Source organism: Zootoca vivipara, chromosome 7 (genome assembly GCF_965207765.1).
Source record: "Zootoca vivipara chromosome 7, rZooViv2.hap1.1, whole genome shotgun sequence".
In the NCBI taxonomy this organism is placed as follows: Eukaryota; Metazoa; Chordata; class Lepidosauria; order Squamata; family Lacertidae; genus Zootoca; species Zootoca vivipara.
In genome coordinates, this window is record NC_142590.1 from 27,059,711 (window position 1) to 27,078,907 (window position 19,197).

General features: G+C 42.6%; 2 protein-coding genes across 6 annotated transcripts in view; one reads left to right on the plus strand and one right to left on the minus strand.

Moving 5' to 3' along the window:
• Positions 1-8,902, minus strand: part of PRKACB (protein kinase cAMP-activated catalytic subunit beta) — a 62,637-nt gene extending 53,735 nt beyond the window's left edge. Inside the window, exon 1 of one of the 2 annotated variants that reach the window (XM_035121599.3) lies at positions 8,373-8,902. In XM_035121599.3, the coding sequence (XP_034977490.1) occupies positions 8,373-8,418 (46 nt within the window). In that variant the 5' untranslated portion in view covers positions 8,419-8,902. The remainder of the gene's footprint in view (positions 1-8,372) is intronic. The other variant, XM_088673874.1, reaches the window with a different exon arrangement.
• Positions 8,903-17,832: 8,930 nt separating this feature from the next.
• The window catches only part of TTLL7 (tubulin tyrosine ligase like 7), a 75,236-nt gene continuing 73,871 nt past the window's right edge, over positions 17,833-19,197 (plus strand). For all 4 annotated transcript variants that reach the window (XR_015950987.1, XR_015950989.1, XM_060276783.2 and 1 more), the window contains exon 1: positions 17,833-17,941. The gene's annotated coding sequence lies outside the window, so the exon portion shown is untranslated. The remainder of the gene's footprint in view (positions 17,942-19,197) is intronic.

Genomic DNA, 19,197 nt, shown 5'->3' on the forward strand with positions numbered 1-19,197 from the left:
TCGGCCCTCCAGATGTTTTGAGACTACAATTCCCATCATCCCTGACCACTGGTCCTGCTTAGCTAGGGATCATGGGACTTGTAGGCCAAAAACAACTGAAGGGCCGAGTTTAAGGAAGCCTGTTTTAGATGCATTTCCCATTTCAAAAATCTGCTGTTGTGTACTGAATACAGTGCAAAGGTTTTCATGTTTTAGAATATTTGTTCTTGCTTACACTACACATGCTTTTTTGTTATTAGTATTCCAAGGGCAGCCTTGGAAATAAGTCCGCCAAAGTTACTATCAGACAGAAGTTATTGTTATTATTATTTTTAAATTAAAGCCCCAGTTTTCCCCACAAAGGAGTTGCTCAGTGACTTGCACATGAAGAGTAAGCAGAAAAGCAACAATGACACAACCAATAAAAACACATATTAAACTAAACAGAGAAGCAAAACAAAAACACAAAAAGCAGCAGCAGCAATCAATGCATTAAGTAGCAACAGAATCAAGAGCATGTTTAAAAATAAAAGCTTTCTTAGTGCCAAGATAATATGAAGAGCAAGGGGGCAGAGTTCCACACTACCACAGATAAAGCCGTCTCTCGCATCTGTTACCATGCACCTAGCCTTAGCCAGCAACACCAAAAGTAGGAGGGGTTCAACACCCAATCTTAAAGGATAGGTACTGGTACATTTACATTTACATTTACGGGATGTGGGTGGCGCTGTGGGTTAAACCACAGAGCCTAGGGCTTGCCAATTGGAAGGTCAGTGGTTCAAATCCCCGTGACGGGGTGAGCTCCCGTTGCTCGGTCCCAGCTCCTGCCAACCTAGCAGTTTGAAAGCACGCAATTGCAAGTAGTTAAATAGGTACCGTTCTGACAGGAAGGTAAACGGCGTTTCTGTGCACTGCTCTGGTTTGCCAGACCCGGAAGCTGTACGCCGGCTCCCTCGGCGAGATGAGCGCCGCAACCCCAGAGTTGTCCGCGACTGGACCTAATGATCAGGGGTCCCTTTACCTTTACATAAGGGAAGGTGATGCTAATTAATTTGGTACTAAGTTGTTTGGGGCTGTACAGTAAGAAGCACTAGCTCCTTTACTCACACATACTGTACCATGTTACTTATTTGTGGAACCATCAACAGCTGGAGCAAAAGCAATTTTCCATTTTAAAGCAGTTTCTCTGACTGGTCATCTGAAGGAGATTCTTACCACAGACAAGTGACTATTTACATGCTTATTAACATTTTAAAAACACTATTATTTTTGCAGAGTTGTATACAATGTTAGTCATACTCAGAGAAGACCCATTGAAATTTAATGGTCCTGACAAATTTAGGTCCATTAATTTCAATGGGTCAACTAAGAGTATAGTTTACTTGACTACATGCCGCAGCATCTTAGGTTATAGCAGCCTGAAAATATAAGCCAGAATTTTCTTTTACTATAGTTTTTAAGTTATGTAATTTTTTGTACAACTTCACAATTTGGTCCGTTGGAGATTCCAAAAAATCTTGGGTGTAAGAATCATGTACTGTACAAGCCTACTTTTAAGAAAATAGGAAACACAGAGGCCTGGTTCAGATATAATGATCTTGGTCTAATAAGCCATAGTATGTTAGATGAAGTTGTGTCTGCACATTCTCCCCTCCTCTCTCACACCACAATACAACACTTCCACGGTTTGCTAAGCCAGTTTCCCATTACATTCAGCTTGGAAAACTTAGTTTAATCTCTGCCTACTGACCATAACATGAAACCAAGATCTAGTAAAGCCTGGCTTGCAAGCAGATCAAACCACAGTTTTAGTGGTTCAGCTGTAACAGAAATAAACCACAGAAGACGCGCCAAAGCTGGGCATGGCAGCAGGGACAAAGCCAAAAAGTGGGGCTAGATTTGTTCTTTAATAAAACATCATTTATTAGACCAAGATTATTTCCTCTCTGCCAGGTCATGCACTCACAGATCCTTGTCCCCAAATAAATTATAATCTAGATTTTGAGAGTAGGGAGAGTTCAGAGGAAGAAACAAGAGTAACAAGGGATGAAATGTGAGCAAGCACAGTTGAGGGATGGAGACGAATGGGTTAAGCAAGGACTTCCCTGAATTGGTGAGCTCTGGAGAATATTGAAAATATTTGTTCTGGAAAGAAATTCCAGGCACAGGAGGAAGCAATGGAAAAAATGCAGAGATGTTTAAGGGATTTGGGCTACTGGTAGTCGCAGTGTTGGAGGAAGAGATAGAATGTATCAGCAAATAAGGATAGAGAGATAGGTTAGAACAAGGCAGAAGGTGATATCCAATGTTATTCATACTCAGAGCAGATCCACTGAATTAAGCCAATTTATTTCAGCGAGTATGACTTAGCTGGATATCACCCAGTGGTTTTGAAGATAACTATGCTTAAGGCTATCTGTGAGGATATCTATAAAGCTGCTTTCCAGGCTCATTCTTAAAGAACAACAACAACAAAAATAAAATTTGCTTTAAGCATTTTCCAAATCATTAGAAGGGTAACAACTAGAATAGGTAAAGTGCAAGCTTTTCCAAATCTATGCAATATTCCAGTTGAGACATATAGTCCCTGGGTCTGTTTGTGTAGTTCAGGAACATGTGCAACTATTCCTGCCAGAGGTCCTTGTATGCTGGGTGGGGAGGTTACAAAAACAAGACAATGATTTCTTCCTTTGTGTATGGACTCTGGAGCAATCAGAAGACATTCACTAACCTAAACAGATGAAAATGGTCAAAAACAGGTAAACTTTCTGTCCCACAAAAAAGAGAAAGGGTTACTTGAAAATAGATTACTACTGAGCCAATTCCAAAACAAACCATGAAGAGATCACCACTAGTTATGCCCTATTTGCACAAACTTTAGAGTTGTGCCAAAACATAGATCATGAATACACAACAGCTCTAGAGCTATCCCAGCAGCACTAGAAGAATGACAGAGCAGATAAGAACATAGGTTAGAGAGAAAGCATCTTCAGCTACCCACACTCTCTTAGTCCTTCTCTAGTGCCAACACTTTTATTAGGTCCCTTATCCCCTCCCCTCAAGGTCCATAGATCATAGAATCACAGAACTGGAAGGGAGCCTGAGGATCATCTACCCCAACCTTCTGCAATGCAGGAATATGTAGCTGCTCCATACAGGAATCAAACCTGCAACCTTGGCATTATCTGCACCTTGAGCTATCCAGGTGTCTGGCTACTTCCTTTGATGGCACAAGGAAATATAAATTCCCAATAGTGCAGGGTAGGCTTCCTGGAGTAGTAGGATACAATTCACTCTAGCAATACTGGTTTGTTTTGCAGCACTTCAATATACTTCCAACTCTGCTCCTAGTTTTCAGAAGGCCAGTGTGGGGTGGGAAAAAGAAATGTATGGGGTGTGATGAATTCATCTGGTATTTGATTCACTCCCTTCACCCATCATGTTTTCTTGCTGTCCTCACTTGTACTCCTATATAATTTTTATTTAATGTGAAAAGGTTTGTGACCCAAACTCCATGATATAACAAAAAATGTAAGCACCGTGCGCATCAAGAAAGCAATTCTAGAACAGGAAAGGTGTCTTTTGGAATAAGATCGAGTTCATTATCTCAAAATGATAACTCTATTTATTCCAATTCATCTATCAATTAAACACTGCAAAGGGTTGGACTAGATTACCCTCAGGATCCCTTCCAACTCTACAATTCAATTACTCTATGATTCTATCTCATTTTCTTTTCAGAAGCATCCAGCATTTTTAAACAACAGTCTTCTGGTATCGTAAAGACTATTGAAATTATTTTAACATAAACTTCTATGGACTTCATCAATTGCATGGTAAAGGTAAAGGGACCCCTGACCATTAGGTCCAGTCGTGACCGACTCTGGGGTTGTGGCGCTCATCTTGCGTTATTGGCTGAGGGAGCCGGCGTACAGCTTCCAGGTCATGTGGCCAGAATTACAGTCCAATTGCATGGAGTGGAGTGTAATTCAGAAAAGCTTGTGCTATAAGTATTGTGTTACTTTCAAAACTACCATGTAACCAGCATTTGAAATTCACCAGGTGCCAGGCGCATTTTACACCTGACTATTGACCATTTGCGACCGAGAGAAGATGTCTGGGTGCCAGGATGGCCCCTGACGTCTCCATCACCTGGAGGTGCATGCCTTGGGTCTTGACTGTTTTCACACACTAGCAACACATCAGAATGAATTTCAAGAACCAAAAAGTTGTATTGAAAAATACAAATTTTGAGCTGTCTGGCCCAAAAATGACAACTAGGCATTGTGTTTTGGAAACTGTACTCCTAGTTTAAGGAGCCATTTGGTGTCTAGCTTATATATCGAAATTTCTAATAATGCTTTTTGATGCAACAGACTAATACTGCTACTTATCAGGACAGTATTTTAAAGGCAATGACATTTCTAATTCCAGTTAGGATCCCTCTTTTTTTAAAAAAAAGTATTCACTGAATCGCAGAAAATTTTCCTTTAAATAGTGCTTGTAAATGTAGTTTCTGCTCTGACCCAACATCCTGGACCTCAAAGGCAACCCCCCCTTTAGAAGTGCTGAAGCAGGTTCCACCAATATCAACTGAACTTAATTGGAACTTTGTTCAGCTGCATAATGGCAATATTGCTTTAAGATGGTTTAGCAAAGAAAAACATGGAAATTATTTCTATATGTACAATATGTAATAGACATTACCTTGCACAACAAAGAACATGCATCCATATCCAGAACTAAAGTAAAAAGGATTGCATTCTTCTAATAATGCTATAAAGTTTGAAGAAATAAATAAATAATAACCACTACTAAAAATATTCCAAAGCCATACTGAATGCACCACGGGTGATAAAAGTTCAGGAACACACAGTAAGATACCATTATATGAAGTTTTACTACTAAGTGCTACAATCATATTGTTTCTGTTTACATTGACCACAATTGCAGTAAGGGCTCTCAAACACTTTATGTGCAGATATAAACTAGACTACAAATCAAGTCACTGTTCAATGTCTTTCGGATACTGTAGCATTGCCTTGATCTTTACAATCACATCTTTCAGTAGATGTTAATACAGTATGTAAAGGACATGGATTAAAAGTAACCACTGTCCTCCCCCGGTTCCACTGTCAGTTTACAGAACTTATTCAAAACTTGTAGCCTTTCTAACATGTTGTGTAAACTTATAACAAAATTTTGTAAGATTTGTTTCCTCAGACAGCTATTTTGACAAGGATGAGTAGTTCTATAACAATGCAAACTGTAACAGTCACTGCATCAGCTAGCAGAAAAACCTCTAAGGCTTGCAAAGCATTCACAAGTCTTCATATTCTGAGAATCCCTCAACCCCTCTCGCTGCAGTGGTACTTCCTTTTGTTCTTAACCCTCTACAAATTCCCAATTCTAGAAAGGGTCTTTGGGGCAGCACAATATTGCTATCACTGACTTACTTTGCATTCCTGACAGTTGGTACAGATCTGACAAGTTAACAAATCTGACATGTGCATTTTTACTACAATCTGACACTGTTAATATGAAAGGGGTGTGTTGTGATGCATAACAAGTGAAATCCACGCTAGATTGGGCATGTGTTAGAAAATGTTCCGGAAATCACAGTCCTGCACACCACATGCATGGATAGAGTGAAGAGAGAATCCTCATAGGGACCAAGCGTATTTAAAAGGATGCCTAACTCCCTAAAGCAGAGGTCAGCAACCTTTTTCAGCCGTGGACCAGTCCACCGTCCCTCAGACCATGTGGTGGGCCGGACTATATTTTGAAAAAATAAATAAAAATGAATGAATTCCTATGCCCCACAAATAACCCCAGAGATGCATTTTAAGTGAAAGCACGCATTCTACTCATGTAAAAACACCAGACAGGCCCCACAAATAACCCATAGATGCATTTTAAATAAAAAGACATTCTACTCATGTAAAAACACGCTGATTCCTGGACCTTCCGCGGGCCGGATTGAGAAGGCGATTGGGCCGCATCCGGCCACGGGCCTTAGGTTGCCTGCCCCTGCCCTATAGAGTACACATGCAACAGCCAAGAGCTGTCCCAAACATACTACAGTGCTGCAGGTCATTCACTTGAAGGCAAAGTGAATGTCACCCACCCCCAGCACACAGAATACCCTCAGCAGAAGCAGAACTGTGCCCAGAGGGTTGAGCAAGAGTATGCCGCTTGATTCACAAATGCAGGGATAGCCAAGATGGTACCCACTAAAGGTTTTTGGACTACAGTTCCCATCAGCCTCAACCAGCATGATCAATTGCCAGGGAAGTCATAGTCCAACAAAATGACACCACTTTGGCTACCCCTGCTGTCAAAGTAAAACTAAGAGCCTGTGGCACCACAGTTCACCAGGACCATCACCGATGCCACACGAAGAGGCAGCATGGCAGGGAAGGAAGGTTAGACTAAAGCACCAAAGGGAGTCTCTCCTCCTAGGAAACAGGTTTGAAGCCAGATGCTTTTTCAAATCTCAGGCATGCACTGATTCAGCATATCAGAAACCACCAATCAACAAGAAAACTTTTCCTATGCTTACTCTCAGTTTACACTGCATCAACGTGACAGCCCATTCTGAACACAGGCATTACAGTGTGGCATTCTCAGACCAGTAGTACCCAACAAGCTACTTTTCCCCCACCCCACTTTTGCCACAGTGTTACAGCTGAACAAGCGTCTTCTGGAGATGTTACTAACTGGTGGAGGCAACTTAAACCCCACTGAAATCAAACACAATGAAGGCCTCAAGGTTAGGATGAAAGCTTCAGCACTGTACACACTTAACCAGAAGTTAGTTCAATTGAATTTAATGGTGCTTACTTCTGAGTAGGCATACACAGGATTCTACTTTCTAAGCATGCATCACTCTCTCTAGTTTTAATTATTTTTTAAATTGGTTTCAGCTTTTAATTATTCAACGGAAAGGATTTTATTTTATTTGACTAGATCAGGGTGGGCAACTGTGGCCCTGCAGGTGTTAGACAACAACTCTGAATATCCTTGGCCATTGGCCATGTTGACTGGGGCTGATGGGAGTTTCAGTTCAACATCTGGAGGGTCATAGGTTCCCCATCTCTAGACTAAGTAACATTTAGGGCTTTATTCTGAGGAACCGTATTTTATGAAACCAAAACAATCTTTATGCTGAAGCAAAAATACTTGTCTAACTACAAAAGGAGACAAATGCTAACGAATAAAAGTTGCCCATCTCAAAAATTGTTCAGGATCAAAAACACTCCAAATCATTTCTACTGCAGACAAGCAAATAGCAATAAACACTCAAAACCTCAAGAGTTCATATTAGTAATCAACCTCATAATCTTAAACACAGGTACTCAAAAGCCTGATTGAATTCAATGGGACTTACTCCCAAGTAAGTGTGTTAGCAAGGCCTTAATCTCCAATGAGAAGTGCCAGCAATTGCTTAAATGCTTTGCTTGTGTTCTTTTATGCTGTGTTCTCAATCCCAAACAAAATGCAGCTTACCAAGATCCTGTACGACAAAATAATAATAATAATAATAATAATAATAATAATAATAATAATAATAATGGTAGGTCTCTTTCGCTTTCTGTAGAAAGAGGTTTCACAACACATTAACATACTGCAACAGAAGACTGCTTCTCATAAGCAGGAGGAGCTCGGAATAAACTGTTTCCACAACATCAGAGAACAAAAACTATAAGAGGGAAAGGTGTTAGGGAGTTTTCTACAGCAGCCTTTATTCCCTGTTGTGGTTTTTTTTGGGGGGGGGTAAGGAAGGAAGAGGCAGAGAGAAAAGCGGAGAAAACACACAAGTGCCCAAAAATTCAGTTTATATTCGAGCTTTGCCCCGACCCCCACCCCTAGGTTGCCGAGAGAAAAGCTTTCCTTCCGACGACGAGGGCCAAGAGTTTTAGCAAGAGCTATTGGGGCGGGAGGACTAGACCCCACCCGCTCCCATTCATTGACCTCCTCCTCGCTCCGGGTTGGGACTAGGCCGGCCTAAGCAGAAGGATGCACCTAGGTGGGGATGCCAGGGACACGCAGCAGCAGCAGCCTCCGGGTGGGGGGTGTCCACGGAGGGGCCTCTGCAGCTTTGCGAGGGGGGACAGGTTAACCCGCTTACTCCTAAGCCCCCGGAGCGGGACGTGGCTGCAGCAGTTCCTCCAGAACCCCCGCGCAAAAGGGGCACAGCGAGCGGGCCTGCCTGCCTGCCGCACCGGTTGCCGCCAGTGCCGCAGCCCGCCAGACTAGGCCGCAGGGCCTTGCTGCTGCCACGGCCCGTCCCGGTGCACCTTGGCGAGAGGAGGAGCAGCGGGGCGGCCGAGAGCCGGCCTCCCTCCCTTCCCCCCCCCCGGGCCGGTCTTTGTCGCCCGCTTCCAACTCACCGCTCTCGATCTCGTTGCCCTTCTTGGCGGTGGCGGCGTTCCCCATGGCCGGGAGGCCGGCGGGCTGCTCCGTCCGTCCAGCGGGGGAAGGGAGGGAGAAGGGCGGGAATCCCGAGCAGCTTCTGTGGAGCCGGGCTGCGCGGCAAAGAGCGAAGGGAGGAGTGTTGGCTTCTCCGCCGCTTCTGTCTTCCCCCCTCAGCGCTCGGCCCTCAGCTTCTCTCCCCCCTCGCTCTGGTAGGGGGGGCGGCTCCGGGCGGCCTCTAAGTCGGAGGCGGCGAGGGCTCCTCCGGGTCCTGCCTCCTTTCTTCCCGCTTGTCCGCCTGCCCTCCCCGACTCCACACACACACACACACGGCGGAAATGACGGCCGCTGAAGCGCCTCCTCCTCCTCCTCAGCAGTTCCTCCTCACGCTCGCAAGAGCTCGGGCTTCGCCTGCCCGGCGGCCTGGCAAGGCTGTGCTCCTTGCGGAGGAGGAGGAGGAGGCCCCCTGCCGGCCTCGCCTTCCCCCTATTGGCGTACTCTTCCCCACAACGCACCTCCTTTTGCCCTCGAGTAAATAATTCACCCGGAGGAGGGGCCACCTTTTTTTTTTTTGTTGCCTCGGCTCTTGCCTTCTTCACCCGCACTTGCAAGCGGCTGCAGCGGTAGTCCCAGTCCGCATTTATTTCAGGAGCGCATCTAAACCCGCCTTTCGCGCGCCGCTGCGACTCCTCCTCCTGAGTAGATAATCCCGTGGAAGTTTGTGGGAGTTTGGTTTATGGATCATAGAAACGCGCCTTGGCTTGGGATGCCTCATCCTGTGCTTGAGTCTTGTATCTTTACAGTACTGTTAATGTTGAAGCCAGTGAGAGATGGGATATGGGGCAAAAGGGAGGGGGGAGGTGTAATCCAGACAAGACACTTAGGCCTTTGGGACATGCTTCTGTTGGGCACGCAGGGTGCAGTTGTTTTTTGGACTGCTCTCAGGTTCCAACAAGTGCACCAACTGGTCTTTTTCTGAAGATGGATCTTGCTGCAGTTACAGGTTTCTTGTTTACCTTTCATATTTAGGTCATGGTATGTGCAGTATGTGGCCGAACGGTTCTGAAAAGTGCCCAGAAGCTTTTTAGTTGATGCAAAATGCAGCAGTCATGCCATGCCAATACTGTGCATTCTTCGCCAGTTTTGGATTTCTTCCTGGGCCTGGTTCAAAGTGTGATTGTTACCCCTTTTCCGGGCCTGGACAGTTTGGAAGTTGGAGGGCTACTACTACTTCCCATATGAAACTGCCCACACGCTTTGGTCTTCAGAGGAGGCCTTGCTATTTTCATCTGAGGGTGGAACAAACAAGATCTTCTTTCTTTTGGTGTACAGGCTATTTAACATCTTGTCACACAAAAATTAGCTAGGTCTTCCTTGTGGTGGCCCCCATTTGTGGAACTCCCTATGGGAATGCGTCTGGCTCCCTCGCTGACAGTGTTCAAACAATGGCTCTAGACATGCATATGTGCACAAGCATTTGTGGGAAGTTGGCAAATTGAATTGTTTTGAATTTCTTGATTAAATGTGATTTTTAAAATGATGTTTACATTGATATATGGATTTTATTATATGTTCCCTGTTTTAGCATGCTATGGGATGAGGAGTGGTTTATATAAATGTAAATAAAAAATAAAGTAGGCAATTAAACCTTTTTTGTTTAGATATGGTTTGCAATTATGAAAGTCACAATTTACATCTGTGGCTATGAGGGTTGCTACAGTTTTTAAATAATGATTAATGATCTTGTGCTCCGTCTATATATTGAGTTTTTCATGTTGTTTTATGATTGCTGGTTTTTGAGCTAGGGCCTGAAACGTGAAACACAGACACATGAATACTGTTATAATTATGATAATTATTTATTGCAGTAAAAAAAAAGTGGCTTTGAACACCTTCAGAGTACTTTTTTTAAATTGCTAAGTAACTACAGTATACCCTTTTGCTCTCTAGGAATCTGATACTGTATTAGAGATCAAGGTTTTATTCTTATGAGGAATTCTATTTTGGTTGTGTACATACCATAACTTTAAAGCACACTCTTTTCCTCAAAGAATTATGGGCACTGTAGTTTACCCCTCAGAGTTACTATTTCTAGCAACCCTTAACAAACTACAGTACCCAGAAACAAGTTCAATTAGACTGCTTTCCTAATCGCATTTACCAGAGAGAAAACTCCATTCAATCCAAAAGGACTGACTTCTGAGGAGATATGATTGGGATTGCACTGTTAGTGTATTTGTGATTGGCACCTCAAGTTACACATCGATTTTTTGAAATTAACAGTACAATTCTCTACCTAGAATTAAGTTGCACTGTGTAAGAGGCCCATGGGTACTGGACTGTAACATAAGTATGGTTTAGTAGCCTTGTAATTGCACTCACAGCTAGGTGACATTCATTGCAACTTTCTTCAGTATACAGCCTTTTCTACATCTTTCAAAAATAATTTTGATGCACACTGCTATACCATCACCTTTAAATTAATATTTGGGTGATTGCGAATTTTGTGAAATTATGGTATCGTTGGTGAAATTTGAGTTTTTGCTGATCTAAACCACTCAGAAGGAAATGTATGATAGGAGGCAGGCTTTTAAATATTTAATCTGATGTGTTTTTTATTACATTTCCCCAGTTCCACTATAAAATATTGTACCATGATCATTATGCAATGCCTGGCAACCTTTATTGTGTCTCAGGGTTGCTTTATTCCTCTTTCGCCCTCAAATTGAGAGAGGTTTTGCTTCTCGGGGTTGGGTGTTGCATTCCATTACAATTTCAGAAGTATGCTGTTTATCCATGAGTCGCCTGTCATCTATTCTAGAAGATGGTTGAAGACATATGTGTCATATTTGAAAATGCTCTTTCCTCTATTTTAAGAGCAAACTCATTCTCCGAGTGTAGATCCTTACAAAGCAAAAGCAGTATCCATGCCCAAGAGGGAGCAAACTCTGAGAAACTCCAAAAGTTGTAGAAGTACTATCTATCTATCTATCTATCTATCTATCTATCTATATCTATCTATCTATCTATCTATCTATCATCTATCTATCTACAGTGGTACCTCGGTTTATGAACACAATTGGTTCCGGAAGTCTGTTCATAAACTGAAGCGTTCATAAACTGAAGCGAACTTTCCCATTGAAAGTAATGGAAAGTGGATTAATCCGTTCCAGACGGTCCACGGAGTAACCGTTCATAAATTGAAGCGAACTTTTCCATTGAAAGTAATGGAAAGTGGATTAATCCGTTCCAGACGGGTCCGTGAAGTACTTAAACTGAAGCGTTCATAAACTGAAACATGGGTGTAATTGGTTTCGGAAGTCTGTTCATAAACTGAAGCGTTCATAAACTGAAGCGAACTTTCCCATTAAAAGTAATGGAAAGTGAATTAATCCGTTCCAGATGGGTCCGCGGCGTTCATAAACTGAAAATTCATAAACCGAGGTGTTCATAAACAGAGGTTCCACTGTACTGTATATATATATATATATGGGGGGAATTAGGGGAGGGGAGCAAAAAGCACAATGATAGCTAGCTGAGCATCCTCAGTGGTCATGAAATGCTCTCTGTCTCTTTCAGGGGGAAAAGCAATCGGGGGCATTTTTTAAGCAGAAAAAAATCCTTTCTGTTCCACCAGTATTTAGAAGGTGCTTTAATTACTAAAAGAAAATGAAAACTTGGGGCTTCATTATATGCATTTGCATGTAGCATAATTTGCTCCTAGGGGCTACTCTAATTAGATAGTTTACAGTTCACTTCTACTTAAGCCAAGCAGTGTAAAGTACATTAAAAAGTTCTTTTTAAAATTTGTGTTTAAGGAAATTAATGGAATACTGTAGTCTTAAATGAGGTAGATTAGAGAGACAAGCAAAGGGCACTAGCACAGTCGAAAGCTGATTGTTCTTAACACTTTGGCATCAAATCCTGTAACAAAGTGATCTTGGGAGCTCTCTTCCAAATAATGACTCACTCTAAGTAAGCCCCAGAGAAGGATCCAGCCATTCCCTAGAGAGCTCATAATTGTCGGCTTATTTCGACAGGCTTGCTTTGGAATTTCTTACAGTCTGATCTTAGACATGTTAATTCAGAAACGATTCCCACTGTTGCTGAGTGTGGTTTAATTTCAGGGTTGTGGGTTCGAGGCAGTGGCGTAGCTACCCGCTTAGGTGCCTGGGGTGGGGCAGGGCAGGGCATGCTGGAATCCCCGTGCCTGAGCCGCATTGCGCTCTGGCGGGCTGCAGGCCCGCGTTGCTTTTTCGGGCAGCGTGGAGCCAGCAGGTGCCCAAGCCACCGCGTCACTCCCAGGAGAGATGCGTGGCTTGGGAGCACTGCAGGCCCCACGGTTCGAGGCCCATGTTGGGCAAAAATTCCTGCATTGCAGGGGGTTGGACTAGATGACCCTCGTGGTCACTTCCAACTCTACAATTCTGTGGTTCTTAAAATGGTAGCATGATTTAAGCATGCTTAGATCTGAAGTGAGTGCTTCTGACTACAATGGGGGTCGTTTGCCAAGTAAGTGTCCATTAGATTGCAGCCTCAGTTTCTTGGGGGGGGGATTATTTATTTAATCTATCAATAGGATATTATGAGTCATATATTTTATAACTTAAAGTGGGGACTGAGAATTGTATATGAATGGGCCGGGATTCCCCTTCCTCTCTGCCTTGTTTTATTGGTCATGTACATGACCCTGAGTAATTTTTTTTTTTTAACCCACAATTTTCCTTTTAGAGAAACAATTCAGGAGACAAATTGCAGGCATGCATGTACCTTAAGGGGCAAAGCTGATTCTTCCTGACACACAATATGGGACAACCTGCTGGAGACAAGAGTCAAAATCGATGGGCTAAGCATATGAATTATTAATGAATTCTGCCACTTAGTCTCATTTGCTAGGAAAATGGATGCCTGTTTTCGCTTTAAGCTATGGCCCGAGCAAGCTGCATTTAACAGGATTCACACTGAGGCAATATTTCTTCCTCATTGCCTGGAGTTTCACACTACAAGAGCAGAACTGGGGGACGATGGCTGTTTTTCAGGGTCATCGTACTAAGTGCCCCTATTTTTCAGGGACAGTCCTAGATTTACAGAAACTCTCCTGGTTTCTGATTTGATCCCGGAATGTTCTGCTTTTCTTTAGGATGTCCCTATTTTCATTGGAGAAATTTTTTGGGGTATGGAGTTATGTGACTCCTGATAAAGTACAACCATGTGAACGGGATGCGGGTAGCATAGCTGCCAAGTTTTCCCTTTTCTCGCGAGGAAGCCTATTCAGCATAAGGGAAAATCCCTTAAAAAAAGGGATAACTTGGCAGCTATGGGGTAGCACTGTGGTCTAAACCAGTGGTCATCAACCCCCGGGCCATGGACCGGTACCGGTCCGTGGATCAATTGGTACCGGGCCACCCAAGGAACATTAAATACAATTAAATTAAAATTATTAAATCAAAACAATCTAAATAAAATATAAACAATCAACGTCCCCCCCCTCAGCGGGCCGAAGTAAAATTACCAAACGTTGACTGGTCCACGGCGATAAAAAGGTTGGGGAGCACTGGTCTAAACCACTGAGCCTAGGGCTTGCTGATTGGAAGATCGGCGGTTCAAATCCCTGCGACGGGGTGAGCTCCCGTTGCTCGGTCCCAGCTCCTGCCAACCTAGCAGTTCGAAAACACATCAAAGTGCAAGTAGAGAAATAGGTAAACGGGAAGGTAAACCGGAAGGTAAACGGTGTTTCTGTGTGCTGCTCTGGTTTTTCCAGAAGCGGCTTAGTCATACTGGCCACATGACCTGAAAAAACTGTCTGTGGACAAACGTCGGCTCCCTCGGCCAGTAAAGCGAGATGAGTGCCACAACCCCAGAGTCATTCGCGACTGGACTTAATTGTCAGGGGTCCCTTTACCTTTACCTTTACAACCATCTGAAGGCAGCCCTTCACAGGAAAGGTTCGTTTTATTTTATTTTTAATGTTTATTGCTTTATTATGTTTTTATAAATGCTGGAAGCCCAGAGTGGCTGGGGCAACCCAGTTAGATGGGTGGGGTATTATTATTATTATTATTATTATTTGAATAGAACATCTCTATTTTCATCAGAGAAATGTTGGAGGGTTTGTTAATGCTCTGAAAACCCAGAAGTAGGGAAATGAACAAAAAAGACCACAACACGTTCCCAGAAAGAATAGTCAACTGATAAGATTTTTCAATGTTCCCTCAGTGCTCTAAGGGCTTAGCTTGTTTTGAAATACTCAGAAACCATCATCTTCTTTAGCCACTCATTAGGCATATCAATCCGTTATTTCATCTTTCACATAAGGGATGATGGAGAGAGAGAGAGAGAGAGAGGAATCAACAAATAAGTAGAGGACTCAAAATGATGGGGGAAATGGAAGAGGGTAAATTATTTAGATTGGAATATGAGAAAGGTTAACCTCTGCTCAAAGCACACAGCAGCTCCCACAAATCTCCTGGTCTCTGGGGACTGTGAACCAATTATTCAACCTTTATGCCTGTTTTCAGTCTGGGCTTGAGTGAAGCATTCTTACCCATGCATCAAGCCAGGATCAGAGATACGCCACTGCTGTGCTTTCAAATAAGGTGCTGTATCCAATGCATGCTCAGCTCCAAAGAGGAAGGATTATGCCATGGGAAACTCAAAACCATAGTAAAAGCAACAGATGTTCCTCCACCTTCTATGGACATGGAGAGAGGAAATCTGCAGAGGACAGGCTAGAGTTCATTGGTCATTTTGCCATACCCCACACATACAAGAAATGCAGATGATTAGGCAGCAGCCACAAACACTTATAATATAAAGGAGCCTTGAGGTTGTTAATGGACTGACGAGCTCTGAAAGGTCAATCTGTTTATGGTCAGAATTTAGACAGTGCAGCACAACAGAGGGCACCCTTGTACACACATATTCTCTTGCTTTCCCACTCCCTCTTGGTGTTAAGAAGCAGTGCAGACCATCGCATCCTTTGCCTCTATGTTGCTGCCTTTTGCTATATGAAACAGATATCCAGATATAATTGAAACATATCCAGATATCTCAAAAGCCAAACAACAAGCTGCTGTACTTATTTGCAGATTTATAAACCACTTTATAAAGAGAGCTGGACTATAAAGAAGGCTAATTGCTGAAGAATTGATGCTTTTGAATTATGGTGCTGGAGGAGACTCCTGAGAGTCCCATGGTCTGCAAGAAGATCAAACCTATCCATTCTTAAGGAAATCAGCCCTGAGTGCTCACTGGAAGGGCAGATCCTGAAGCTGAGGCTCCAATACTTTGGCCACCTCATAAGAAGAGAAGATTCCCTGGAAAAGACCCTGATGTTGGGAGAGATTGAGGGCACAAGGAGAAGGGGATGGCAGAGGACGAGATGGTTGGCCATCTCGAAGCTACCAACATGAGTTTGACCAAACTGCGGGAGGCAGTGGAAGACAGGAGTGCCTGGTGTGCTCTGGTCCATGGGGTCACAAAGAGTCGGACATGACAAAACGACTAAACAACAACAAACCACTTTGCAAACAAAATTTATGGAAATGGCGTATATTAGAAGAAAATATGACAGAATATAAAATAGAAAAAAAATCTGCAAACTCCATAAACTAAAGGTAGGGAAACCATTTCTAGAACTGTGCAATTATTATTCCATAAAAAGGCTGGTTCACAAATCAGGGGACAATTGCCTAATAGGAGACAATTGAAGGGATAATTGGAGTGGCAGTGCCACTGCTGCACTAGAATATCCAAAGGCTTACTTCCTTCTACAGGTCAGAATGGTGGGGGGAGACTGATCTTTTTGCAGTGGGGTGTGGGTGGGTGGGTGGGTCTGCTGTACACAGCTTAGAAGCCTAGGTTGAATCACTCTCTGAGAGATGGACTGGTATAGGATCCAGTGGATCAGTGGCTGGCCCAGCTCTGCCCTGCTCAATTGTTGGTCCCTATGCTGGTGTGTGTGTGTGTGTGATGTCAATATTATCCTGATTGCTTGAGTGAAGTTTGGGCTTCTGCTTGCCATTCTGTGGGGAAAATGAAGCTGATACCCCAGACACCATAGAAGGTGGCTTTGTTGGCTCCAAGCCAATGGCGAGCTGTTTTGTGTGCACTTGTGTGCCATTTGGAGGTTTCAGCTTGGACACTGCCCTACAAAATAAACAAAACTTCCCTGATTAATCATGTGTCTGGGGATAGGTGCACACAGTTTATTATCATGGCGAAGAACTGGGTTGTCCACTCTTGATTGGAAAAACCCTGATCTTCTGGGTGGGGTTAAAATAGATGCGCTTAGGGCAGAGCCAGGGCACGATCTGGTGGGGGGGGGAAGGGTGAACCTAAGATGGATCCCAGGTCATAGTTGATAATCATGGTAGGGTTAACAGAAAACAATAGTTGTTGTCAGGAAACAATAGTTGTTGTTCTTGTTGTTGTTACTATTTAAATCATGCTTTGAAGTTTGTAGACTTTTCAGATCTCAGTACTTGTTACTTTCAAGGACTTGGCTTTAGCAGTACGGTATTTTCTATGTAAAATATCAATTTCCACTAGACAATTTCAACTCCAATTAGAAGCAAATGCGTGCAAACTTTTGAGCCATTGTTCTTATTATTTGCTGCTTTTATGGTTTATGTTGGTTAGTTTTGATTAGTTTCTATGTATTTTGTGTTATGGTTGTGTATTCTACCTCTCCTGTAGATCCATTGTGAAATAAAGGGTAGGTTGGAAATAGCCTTGATAAATAAATACATTAAACATGTGAGCGTTTGTTTGTTTGTTTGCTGTTGCATTGCTTTGACCCAGTCGTCGTTTGAGGAGATCATAACACTGCAATCTTAAGTACGTTCACTGAGAAGTAAGTCCCACTGAGTTTAACTGGGCTTACTTCCCTGTAAGTTGGTATAGGATTGCATTCAAGGAGCTGCAGCACTTTTGCTTTCAGTCCCACCTGCCTCTTCTCTGGCAACCTGTTGTTGACATTAATAGTCCTTGGAGCAGGTGGAGGAGTCTGTTCACAAACAGGATACAACCTGTAATTGGTTATGTTATCCTGACACGACCTCTGTATGGACAAATACATACATTATATGTTTGTCACTAGAGGGAGATGATATTGCTTTCCAAATGCAGGTGAAGCATGAAATATATTGTGAAGTACAAAGAGGGAAGGGTGTGACTTTCTAGTTATTTCTGAATGATTAAATACCCTAATCATGCAAGAAATTCCACATACTCATTGAAAACGGGGCAACTTTTCTTCCCTTTTAAAGGGGAGGAGATAGAGAAGAAATTGTAGTTTGTTTTGTTTCTCTTCACATCAACTGGTCCCCATAACTCTTTTTTTTCAAGAATGGGACAAGCAGTAAAATAATATTTGGAGAAGATAATATCTAGTCTGGAAGTTGTCCCTTTAAATCTCTGTGTTCCATTTGGTTGCCCAGGACAACTCTTGTAAACATCAGTGAACCTACATGTGGCCTTTGAAAAAAGCTGGGGCCTGAAGCTGATGGGAAAGTTTAGGTCATTTCAGAGCTGCTTGAATCAGACTGTGAGTACTCCCTTACTGTAGGAGGCAGCAGTTTTGCTTTGTGTGATGTAATTTGCTTTATGTTTACGAATTTTACTTTCAGAGTACTCAGCAGAGAGAGAAAATACCTTTAGAGTACGCTGACTTTTTCCTGTATAATATCTGCTAAACAGAGCGTTTAGAGTGCACTGGGAAGAAAGACATTCATCTCAGGAAATAATAGAAAACGTATTGCTGTAGGAAATTACAGCTCCCCAGTCCATTTGAAGTGTGTACATTTCTGAGAAGGATATACAGGGAGAAAAGAGGTTTTCACATATTATTGTGGCTTCTGTAATGGCAGCCAAGACAATAAATAAATCACTCCTTTGCCCAGGCATTTGTGAACTCAGGATAGAATAGGCAGATCTGGTTAGCTGAAGAACAACAGTAGGCTACTCACAAGGAAGAAGGGTTCAAATGTGATTTGTTCTTGGGAAAAAAACCTTTGGGTTCCTCCTCTTGGGTTTATTTTATTTTACAGAGTTAGAAAGTGTGATTGCTTCTTTTATTAAAGAAAAAGGAAACAAAGAAAACGTTGTGTATCCAAGTGGGTGTGTATTCCTTGAGGTTTATTACGCAAAGCAGAAACAAACACCACCATATCCTTTTTATAACACTCTAGCTTGCCTCACTTTTTGCATATCACTTGCTCTGGGGATGCCATTCCGCATCACTGATAACCAGGCATGAATCTTAACTAGTTTTTAGAACAGTTCTAGCAAGTGCTTTATTAATATTAAACAGCAGTCGATGTAGAAGTATCATTCAATAATAAACATGACCAAATCTCATCTAAACTGTTTGGAGGTTTTGTTACAATTAGTTGGTATATAAATGTTGTTAAATGGATGAATAAATAAATAAATAGAATGCATTTATTTATGTAAATATTTTTTTATCCCACTCTGCAGCCAAAATGGGCTGTTGTGGCAGCGTGCAGATAGTCCCTGCTGTCAGGCTTACAATCTAAGGAGGCAGGACATGAACTCAGGAGTGTAGGGGACCACCAAAATCTCCCCATCAGATCTCGGTGTTCAAGGTGCTGCAATAAGGAATTAGACAGTCTGTAAAGTACTTTGGGCCCATGTTGTTTAGGACTTTGTGCATTAACACAAATTCTTCACTGCATAACCCTGCAGTGAACTGTTCTGCCATATTGAGTTAAAATTTGCAGCATAAACAGAGTCCTAAAATAAATGAGAATCTTCTACTCTCTGTTTCCATAATCTATTCTG